The sequence below is a fragment of the Emiliania huxleyi genome (assembly GCF_000372725.1).
Source record: "Emiliania huxleyi CCMP1516 unplaced genomic scaffold EMIHUscaffold_27, whole genome shotgun sequence".
NCBI classification, from domain to species: domain Eukaryota; phylum Haptophyta; order Isochrysidales; family Noelaerhabdaceae; genus Emiliania; species Emiliania huxleyi.
This window is the reverse complement of record NW_005200011.1, coordinates 42,175-52,804: the sequence shown is the minus strand read 5'-3', so window position 1 is coordinate 52,804 and position 10,630 is coordinate 42,175. Positions and strand designations below refer to the sequence as shown.

The 10,630-nt window shown below is 66.0% G+C and overlaps 2 protein-coding genes across 2 annotated transcripts; both read right to left on the bottom strand.

Moving 5' to 3' along the window:
* Positions 1-994: 994 nt before the first annotated feature.
* Positions 995-2,193, bottom strand: EMIHUDRAFT_206498 (hypothetical protein; the record flags this gene model as incomplete). The annotated part of the gene is made up of 4 exons (XM_005776898.1): positions 995-1,108; positions 1,185-1,469; positions 1,644-1,991; positions 2,188-2,193. 4 exons carry the CDS (start codon positions 2,191-2,193, stop codon positions 995-997), a joined length of 753 nt encoding a protein of 250 aa, XP_005776955.1.
* A 2,563-nt stretch (positions 2,194-4,756) lies between these two features.
* Positions 4,757-6,812, bottom strand: EMIHUDRAFT_463509 (hypothetical protein). Its single transcript, XM_005776897.1, has 2 exons — positions 5,824-6,812; positions 4,757-5,476 (listed from the first exon to the last, which is right to left on the bottom strand). Exons 1-2 carry the CDS (start codon positions 6,806-6,808, stop codon positions 4,902-4,904), a joined length of 1,560 nt encoding a protein of 519 aa, XP_005776954.1. The 5' UTR covers positions 6,809-6,812; the 3' UTR covers positions 4,757-4,901.
* Positions 6,813-10,630: the final 3,818 nt, after the last annotated feature.

The following is a 10,630-nucleotide window of genomic DNA, read 5'->3' as shown; positions in this document are numbered from 1 at the left end:
GCATGCAGCTGAAGACATGCGCCAGCAGCACCCTCCGCTGCTCGCGCTGCCGGCTCGCCTCGCCCGTGCCGGCTGCCGCACTCGTGGAGCCGCCATCGCCGGCGGTGCCTCCACCGCCGCTGGCGAGCGCAGACTCGGCGCCGGCCGTCGCTGAGGCGGGGTCTCTGCACGGCGGGCAGACTTCGTGCCGCGGCGGCATGGCGCCGGAGGAGTGGCAGATCTGACAGAGCACACACCCCACGGTGCGGCACGCCTCGGCGTGGGCGCGGAGCTTGGTGAGCTTCCCCTTCATCTGAGCGCAGTCCGGGTCGGGGCAGCCCGAGACGGCGGTGCAGGAGGCGGCGTGCGAGAGCGCCCGCTTCAGTGCCGCCACGTCCGCCTGCGACATGCCCGCTGGCAGCCTCGCAGAGCCCTCTGGCACCGCTGGAGCACCGGCGGCACCGCCTGCTGCGGCACCTGCCACTGCCGCTGGCGCGGCGGACGCGGGTGCAGAGCCCTGCTGCGGCGCGCCACCAACGAGGTGCAGCACCGCAGCGTTGACCACGTCGCGGCCGACGACGTCCACCAGCTGCCGCTGCACAGCCGCGAGATCGGCTCCGACGGCGACAGCGTCGATGGCGGCGTGCTTGTCAGGAGCGCTGCGGCGGCGGAGTTCTTCAATCAACGCCGTGAAGCTGAGCGTAGCTTGCTGCTGGGAGCTCATTCGTGGCGGGGCTGGGTGTGAGCATGGACGCGTGAGCTCCAACCCTCCCAGCTCTTTGACGATACGAAAAAACACGCGCCGTAACTAGAGTTGTTTGGCTGTGTCCCTTGTCAGGAGCAGGAGAGCCCCACCTGTCCCCCTGATCGTCCTTCCAAAATCCTGCTCGTGCAGGTGGGGACCCTGTCCTCCTCCCCCATCCCTCGTTTGGGTTGTCTGTTTTCTTTCTTTCTTTCTTTTTGGCTGTTCCAACCTGCACAGCAACCTCGTCCCCAGTTTTTTTTGCGACTTTGATCAAAAAGTACGAATAATAACCGCTAGCACGGCGCCCGGGCACCCGAAGGGCACACAGCCACACACGAGGAATATGTACGACCTTCGTACCAAGCTACTACGTGCGCGATAATGCTATAGCGCGGTGAGATCGCTCTCTCTCTCTCCTCGTCCGCATCGCTCTCCTCGCCGCCGGCGCCACGAGACGCACCGGCCTCCTCCTCGTAGTGGCCTCGGACGGCCCTGCTGCGCCTTGCGGCGGTGCTTGCTGCGGCTGCGGCTCGAGCAGGCGGACGGTCGTGTCCCACAGGTGCCGCGCGCGCGCCAGCGCCGCCTCCTCGGCGGTGGCAAAGTAGCCGAGGGTGACTTTCTTGCCTCCAGTCGTTACCTGCAGCTTGTACTGCTTGGTATGTCGCTGCTTCGGGTAGAAGAGCACGCCTTTGTAGCCGCTGTTGCTGCTGCCGCTGGTGACTAGAGTCAGGCCCTCCCTCCCCGCCTGCCGGACCGCCTCTGCGCCAGCGGCGGTGGTGGTGGGCGGCGGCGGCGGCGGCGGCGGCGGCGGCGGCGGCGGCGGCGGCGGCGCGGTGAGATCGCTGGTGTCCCTGCCCGCCTCCCTGCGGGCGTAGAAGAGCGCCGCCTGCTCAGCGGTGGCGAAGGAGCCGAGGCTGACTTGCTTGCCGCCAACCTTCACCGACAGCAGGTACTTCTTGCTGCCTTCCCGCTTCGGGCAGAAGCTCACGCCTTTGTAGCCGGTGCTGTTGTTGCTGCTGGTGACCAGGGTCAGGGCCTCCCTCTCCGCCTGCCGTATCGCCTCGGCGCCAGCGGGAGAGGAAGGCACGGGTGGCGGCGGCGGCGCGGTGAGATCGCTAGTGTCCCTGCCCGCCTCCCTGCGGGCGTAGAAGAGCGCCGCCTGCTCGGCGGTGGCAAAATAGCCGAGGGAGCCTTGCTTGCCGCCAACCCACGCCCGCAGCTCGTACTTCTTGCTGCCTCTTCGGCTGCTTTTGACCAGAACTCGCCCCTAGGTGCCCTTCGGCGATGGCAGCCCCTCTCTGGGGTGTTGCATAGGCGGGGAGTCTCCCCCGCTGGTCTCCTCATTCCTTTTTTTCTTTTTCTTTTGAGCTGGGTGTGCCGCCGCGCGGCGCTCGCGCGGCGGCGGCGGTGTGTGTGTGTGTGTGAGGGGGGGGGGGGGGGGGAGCACGCAGGGCAGAGGCAACGGTCATCGGCTCGTCGAGGTTGGAGAAGGGGAGGGGGGATGGGCGGTCGGCGAGGGGGTTATAGCCCAACAGTGCGTGCGGGGTAGCCACCACTTTCCTGCCTCACAAGGGCGGGGCTGTCCCGGAAAGTGAGAAACGCCGGGCAGCGTGGTGCACGACTGCAACCTCCCATACGTATTTTCGTTCGCTTCTCCCTCGGGCTGTTCCATCTCCTCATATCCTTCCCACCTGGGCGGGGCGGGGGCCGGGGGGGCGGCGGGCGCGGGGTGCGGGGTGCGGTGCGGTGCGTGCAATCGTGTGTTTGGCGTCATGTTGTGCCTCGCAGCTGCGTATTCTCGTATTATCTTCGAGTAGTTGCGTGGGGGCGGTACGTATTCTCGTATCAGTAGCTTAGTGTCGTGTCCACTAGCTCCGAGTAGAGGGTGCGTTCTGCTGCTAGGGGAAACCCGGAGCGCGGTACTATCCCTCGGAGACCCGTGTTATGGCCCTGCGAACGCGCACCCCCCAGGGCTAGGGCTCTCTTGCCCGCAACCCGATCCCGATCATCCGGCCCGCTGGGTGCGCTCCTCAGCTCCCCGGCCCTGGATGTGAGGCTGATAACTGCACTCCAAGTGCTCCAAGTGCTCCTTCGACAAGCGACGTGGCGCGAGGAGAGCTCGATAGACTCGAGGGGCCAAGATATGCAGCGAGGAGGGCGGAGCTGCGCCGAAAGGCGCAAGAAGCCGCGAGAACAAGGGACCGGCAGGCGGCGGCGGCGTCGCAGGACGAGGCAGAAGAGAGCGACGCGACAGAGGAAGAAGTGACAAGGGAGAGAACGACGAGAGTGGGACGACCGCGAGGTGGCATGAAGGTTGCAGCGAGAAGCGGCGAGAGACTGCGAAGAGAGATAGGAAGAGGCAGACTCCCTAGGGTGGGCGACGGCTAGCGCATCACACACCTCTCCTTAAAATCCCTGTGTGGTGGCGGCGTGCCGTCCTCCCCATCCCTCCCTTGGGTTGTCCGTTTTGTTTCTTTTAGAGCGACGTGGCGTGGGCGGTTGAGCATCCCTCGGGGGCCCCCCTCTGCGCCGGGGAGGCGTTGTTGGAGGCTAGCGTCCGTCGCCGTTTTAAAATCGGGGCCCACTCCGCTGGCGCTGCGCTCCGCCTCCGACCCAAATAAATAAACAAAACGGACACCTCTACTAGGAGATGGGTAAAAAGGAACAGGTCCCCGCCCTGCGGTCTTTGTGCAGGGTTCTTTGTGGGTGTGGTCGGCGACTAGCCGGGGTCGTCCTCCCGATGCGCGATGGGGGACTAGCACTAGCCGTCTTCCACATGGTCCCTCGGGTCCCTGCTGCTCCTAATCTCGTCGTACATCCTCCTGCTGATCTCCGCAACATCCGACCCGATTTTTGAGGGCCATGAAATTTAAGGTGTTGCTGCGCAAAAGGGGCGGGGCGCGGGCGCGCGCGGCCCGCCGAGAGCTCTTGTTGGAGACCAGACCTTTCGATGGTTCATGTGCTTTCTATGTCTATTCTACGTCATGCTTCATGAGGCACGACACGCGGTGGTGGGAGCTGGTGGAGCTGTCAGCTGATCGATCCAAGCGGGTGGGGAGTGGGGGGCATGGCTGGGCATGCAGGTCCGCCAGTCGGCCCGGCCTCTGACGTGGTGCTGCCGCTGCATTCGCTGAAGAAGAGAGGTGCGACTTGATTGGAGGCGCTGGAGGCGAGGCGAAGGGAGGTTGGGCCGGGCCGTGAGGGGCTGATGGCGCTGGCCAGCGCGGGGTGTGAGATGTCGTCGTCGTCGTATACTGCTGGCCCTCGCCCTCAGTTGCCAGGGCTGTGGGCTGCAGAATTGGCGTCTGTGGCGTCTACGCAGGCTCTGCAGCGTGATGGCAGTCGGAACTGCGAGGCCGGCGGCAGCGGAAGGAGAGGCTGGGCACGAGCCAGGAAGAGGCTGGCCAGGTCCGCAGGTGGCTGCACTCGGGCGAGGCGCGCGCGCGCATGGCAGGCCGAGGATCATTTCGTCCGTCCAATCGAAGGAAGCGCTGGATCGCCCATGTTGAGATTCCGTGTTTTTGCACGGTATTCGGATTTTCGCTATTTGGTCGTGTGGGTGTGTATTCCGGGATTAGTCAATGGTACCGCGTCGGCGACGCGGGCGCCTTGCGGGCAGAGAGAGCCCTTAGCCACCCTCGTTTATCTTGCGCGGTCAAAACTCTCTCTCTCTACAGGCGAGCCCGGGTGTGAGGAAAGCAATGTGCTCGCCCAGGTCGCTGTCTGTCCGTTCTCCGTCCGTTCTCACCCTTCCTTGGGATTGTTTGTGTTCTTCCTGAGTACACAGCAGCATGTCGTGACTCGTGTTCACCCCATCATCGGAGGAGAAAGAAAAGGAGCCCGCGGAGACCACAAGCAGACAAGGCGAGACAACGGAGGACCCCACGCTCTCTCGTCTGAGCCGCTCAATCCCGAGGGACTTCCCGGCTCTCGGCCCGAGGCGGGGCACTGGCGGGGCGACTGTCCCGCCTCGGGTGGTCGGGACAGGGTTTAAGTCGCACGACGTGGCCGCCGGGAAGCGACGCCCTGGGCGCCCATGTTTTATTATAATGCAAAGCAAAAACACACTAAACTAAGAAGGCTGGCGCTAAGCATGCCGCCGCGCGCCTGCCACGACTGTCGGAGGCGCCTGAGGCATCTGCAGCGCGCCGCGGACGCACGGCTCACCCGACTTTTCTCACGCCTTCGGGCCGATGTGCCGCTCGACGGGGCCGTCGGCGGGGCGGCCGGCCACGCTCACAAGGTTGATGCAGTAGCGGTTGCCAGTGCCGTCGGGCAGGTTGTGGCCGAGGTGCGTGCCCGCGGTCGAGACGCACTCCCCGTCGGGCAGCACGCGCACGTAGTCCCAGTTGACCTCGGCGTCGCGGAACGAGGGCCAGCCGTGCGAGCGCGACTCCTTGACGAAGCTCTGCCAGGTGCGGCCGCGGGGCCCGTAGAAGAGCGGGTCTCCGCTGTTGGAGTCGAAGAACGTGATCTCCTCGGTGTTGGCCTCCTCCTCCTTGAGGAACGTTGTCGAGCGCTCCCAGTAGCCGGCATTCTCCGCGTAGTGCCGGTTGAAATTGCAGATCCGGTCGGCGAGGTCGGCGCCGCAGTTCCAGCGCAAATCCTTCTGGACGGGAACTTCGCTCGTTCCGTGCGCCTTTTGAGACATGAGTGACTCCTCGCCGATGACGACGGGCGGGCCGTAGCGCGGGGCCTTGCTCGTGAGCGCGTCGAAGAGGCCCATGTTGACGTGTGGGACGCGGATCGCCGCTGCAAGCGACAGGAAGGGCAGGGTGCGCAAGACGCGCATCCGAGAGTTTTCCGGACCGTACCCGGGTATCGAGAATTTCTCACGCAGTGTGGTTGCCGACCGCACTCCAAGTTCTCTAATCCTTCCCTTGTCTTGTCTGTTTTCTTTCTTTATTTACTCCAAGTGCTCCTCCCATCCCTCCCTTAGTTGTCTGTTTTCTTTCGTTCTTTCTTTGCTCCAAGTGCTCCAGCAGCCTCACAGCCGGCGCTGCATGCACATGCACATGCACATGTGCATGTACGAAAAAGAAACAAACGTCTCTTCGTTGTTGGCCAGAACTAACTCAAACTGCCCCCCTCCTCCTCACCTCCGCCGCCGCCCTCCTCCGCCGCCTCCAGCCTCGCCACCTGGCGCTGCTTCCTCCGCTCGAGCCGCGTGAACAGCTTTTGCTTGTTTTTGACGGGCGTGTACCACCACGTCGCTGCCTCGCGCGCCACGCCGCAGTCGCACTGCTGGTGGCATTGGCTGTCGCCGTGCACCGCAACGCCGCGCGCCGCGACGCCCGAGAGGATCGCCTCGCCGAGAGGGTTGGAGTGGTCGCGGCACAGGTGGTCGGCGAGCTGCGCGTGCAGGCACTTCACCTCGGGCTTCGAGGGGCTCTGGCCGGCGACGCCGCTGTTGAGCACCAGCTCGCTAAGCTCTTCGCGCGAGAGGGCGCGCGGCGGCCGCGCGCCCGACTTTGCGCCGGCGCCCGTCCGCTTCCGGCGCGGCGGCGGCGGCGGCGGCGCGGCGGCGTCCGCCTCACGCGACCGCTGCAGCGCCTCCTCGAGCCTATTCCCGACGAGTGCGCGCCGCGCGAGAGCATGCCTTCGGTTGGCCTCCTCGAGGTCGGCTCTCGAGCACTCGCTCACCCTCCCCTCGTCCACCTCCGCCTGGAGCTGGCGCACGGCGCCCTCTGCCTCCCACCGGTCCACCGCCTGCACGAGCAGCGGGCACGACAGCCGGAAGAGGCCCGAGTCGAGCGGCGCCCGCCGCGCACGGCCACCGTGAAAGCGCGCGAGCGGGTCCCACACAAACGCCTGCGGGTGGCCGTGGACGCAGCGCGCGCCGACGGCGAGCGGGTACGGCCGGTAGCCGAGCTGGCGTTCGAGAGCGCCCATGTCCGACGCGCTGACTGGACCGACGGCCAGCCGCGCCTCTGCTGCCGCCGCGGGTGGCTCGCGAGGAGAGGGGCCGGAGCCCGCGCGGAGCGAGCGGGTGCCACCGCAGCACCACGCGAAGCCGGTAATGACGCGCAGCCAGCGGAGACGACGAGGTCGCGAGAAGAACTGCAGGCCGAGGAGGAGGCTCATGTCGGTAGATGAGGAGGAGAACTGGCTATTTCTTTTTTACCTCGCGCTCTTATACTAATTTCTTTTGAGAGCGCCTTCGTTGTTAATAGTACAAGCCCAATGGTCCCTTGCAAGCGGTCCCTTGTTGCAGTCGCACACATTTCTTTTCATTACCGCGGCACGCAAGGGAAAAGTATGCAAACGAAAGGCACCTCCGCCTCTGGACAGGGTGGCCCGCCCTAATCGACCCCTGTTAAGTAACTCGTTCGCTTTCCACCCACTGTGATTTTGTGTGAGCTCTGTGTCTTGCGTTGCCAACAACATACCTACACAAAGATCGAAGAACGAAGCCGACTCCGTCGCCTCAAGCCGCCGGCGAGTCTTCCTCCAGTGCAGAGAGCGCGCGACGTGGTGGAAAAACAGTGCATGCATGGTGTTACACAGTAGGGCGGCTCCCGTTACCAGGCCGTAGCGCACAGTGTCCCGTCGTCGTCGAGGAGCGCCACCTAGAGCGGGCAGGAAGGACGTCAAGGGTGTGTCCGTCGGGAGGCGGCTTGCGGCCCCAGGAGGCGCCGCCACCCCTGAGACGGCAAAGATAATGGCGAGCAGGGCGAGTATCAGCGCGATGAGCAGGGCCGCCGCCTGCACCCGCACGTCGCGCCATCCCGCCCAGTAGCCTGCGTCTGACGGCGGGGTGGGCCTGGCCGGCTCTCGTGCTCCAGCACCGAGAGGGAAAGGGTCTGCTCCGCGGCGGTTCGCCCCCTCGCTGCCCGGGGTGACGCTGACGGTGATGGCTTGGAGGTCCTACGCGTGCGCACATGGCCGAGCGTCCTAAGTCACTCGAGGTCCGTGGTCTGCCTCTCAAGCGTGCAAAGGCCACCTGGATGTCCTCGTCCGCATTCTCGAGGTGCTCTGCCACCTGTGGACGAGGTGAAGCCGAGCTCCAGCCGAGGCACCGAGTCATAGCGGGGTACAGTGATCGGCCGCACCGGATCAACCAGCCCGCGCCGCGGGATCCGCCGCGGAGGCCGCCTCTCCGTCACCGTGGGTGGCGTGGGCTTCACCGCCGCCACGGGCGGCGGCGGCGGCGGCGGGACCTTCCCGTGGTAGCTGCCCTCGCCTGGTCTAGCGTGAAGATGCTGGCCCGTGCCACGGCGCCAGTCCTCGCGCTCCCCCACGACGACCCAGCCGCCATAGAGGCACGCCAGAAGGAGGAGGAGGAGGCCAACGACCAGTAGCGCAAACCTAGATGCGGAGTACAGGGTTGGAGACCCCATGTAGAAGATTGCAAAACCGCCTAGACCCTCGATGTGGCTGCACAATCGGATCGGGACCCCACCCCGACAGCGTCCACGGATGAAACATCTAGTGGCGCACATAAGCCACCGCAGCGAGCAAGCTACCTCGGCATCGACCAAGACCCAAGTCACCTAGTAAAGTCCTCTTGGTCCAGAAGGAGTGTGTATGCTAGGGCCGGGGTGGGGGAAGGGTCTAGGGCTGGGGCTGGGGCGGGGGCTAGGGCAAGGGCTAGGGCTTAGGGGGAGGCAGCGCACCGAGGAGTGGAGGGTGGCCGGGCAGACAAAGCTCTCGTCCTCGCCACCGCCACCGAGCTCCACCCTCTCGAGCCGCTGCGGCCGAAAGTACTCACCTATCCGCAATCATGTCACGCGTATACGAATTGATCATGCCTCATGGCCCGCCGCTCACAAAGTCCTCGCATAGCTCCGCGCCGTCGCCGCCAACGAGCGCCTGGCCGACGTGCGACGGCGCGTAAATCGACACGAGCGTGAAGGTGCTCCCAAAGACGTATTCCAGTCGCAGCATCCTCGCCGCCTAGGCGCAATTCGGAAGAGTCGTCGGGGGGTGCGTGTCGAAAGTCATCTACCTACCACAAGAGGCTCTCTGTGCGCCTCCGCGGCGTCCAACCTGGCGAGCACCCTGACTCCATGCGTCATTTCCGCCTGGAACACCTCCCGTGCATCATCGACCACGCCCTCCTGCAGCCTCCGGCGAGCGCTTGCAACAGGCACGCCGTACACGAGGTGGATAGTCGCACCACCGCCCTCGCACGGGGGCTGCAACGGTGACGGCGGAAAGGGGGGGAGAGGCGCCGCGGGCGGCGAGGGCGGCGACGCCGGTGGTTGTGGGGGGGACGGCGGAGGAGGAAACGGCGGGGGAAAGGGTGGAGGGAAGGGCGGTGGGCGAGGGCTTGGCGGGGGAAATGGTGGGGGCCCTGGGGGAGGCGACGGAGGGGGGCCTGAAGGGGGAGGCGATGGTGGCGGGAACGGAGGCGGCATCGGCGGCGGCGGAGGCGGGGGCGATGGCGGCGCCGGTGGTGAGGGGAAGGGTGGCGGCGGCGGCGGCGAGGGCGGCGGACTTGGCGGCGGCGGCGAGGGCGGCGGAGGTGGCGAGGGCTCCGGAGGTGCTGCCGGCTGCGGAGGTGGCGAGGGCGGCGGCGGCGAGGGTTGGGGGCTCGGCGGCGGCGGCGAGGGTGGCGGCGGCGGATTCGGCTGGGGTGGCAGCGGCGACGGCGATACTGGGGTTGGAGGGGGCGGCTGCGGCGGTGGCGACGGGGCCGGCGATGGGGGCGGCGGTATCGGAGACGGGGGCGGCGGCGATGGGGGCGGCGGTGACGGTGGTGGAGGCGGTGCCGGCGTTGGAGGTCGAGGAGGCGGCGGCGACGGCGGTGGCGGCGGCGGCGGTGACGGCGGCGGCGGAGGAGGCGGTGGAGGCGGCGAAGGAGGAGATGGTGGCGGTGGCGACGGCGGCGATGGGGGCAGCGGCATCGGCGATGGGGGTGCGATTAAGGCGGTGGTTGTGCCTGCGCCCGAAGCGGTCAGACCCGGGATGCAGAGCTCGTCGGTGATGAGGAACGGTGTCTCGGGCGCGGTGGCCGCGCGAACGTAGAAGAGGCCATTATTCGTGGTGGTGAAGCGCGCCGCCCGCGCCTTGATCGTCCCCACGCACCTCGTGCTATCCTCAGTAACCTCAACCTCCTGGCTCACCGTCAGGTACCCACACGCCTGAAGGGGTATGGGAGACAGTGAGGCAGGTCGAGACTGGGAGCGATGTCTGTGGGCTAGAGGGAGCGAAGGCGAGGATAAGAGTAAGAGCGAGGGTAAAGGTTGGGAGGAGAGAGGGGTGAGAGTGGTCAATATGAGGCGCTAGACTAAGAGAGGGAGGCCGCCTGGCCGTCAGTGCATCCCGGGTACGTCTGCAGCAAGAAATTCGACGACACGCCCGCCGCAGGCTCGAATCCGAGGTACTCGAGGATACCCGACTCGTGCATTGCCGAGCAAGAGCCGTCCTGCAGGGGTGATGGCGGCAGCAGGTGTGCCGATTGCTTGTCAAGTTGTGCGGTGGCCTTTCTTGGACACATCTCTGGAAAGTGCTCTCCTGGCGCCACCGCAATTGGCTGCAGCCCAGGTAGCCTCGACTTTCCTCGTTTTCCTCTCTCGGGCGAGCGGCTACCTTGCACGTGAGCGCCACCTCGAAGCGAGTCCCCGTTTGCAGCACTCCCCCGACGCCAATATTGGTGCCGACCAACGTGGAGCTGCTCGTGAGGCAGATGCTCACTTGTACGTCATCGCCGAGGGTGATGAGATTGGCGTTCATCGCGTCGCACTCCTCGCCAGGCGCATTGGCGCAGATCTCGGGCTTGACATTGAGAGAGGCAGCACAGACACCACCTTCTTGTGCATCGGCGCGGTGGATTGCGAGCAGCGGCAGCAGCAGCACCAGGCGTGGGAGAAGAGGCCGCGGCGTCGGTCTTCGAAGGCTGTGCGCACTCCGGCGGACATCGCCGCTACGGACAGTCTCGGGCATGTTCCCTCACACCCACTC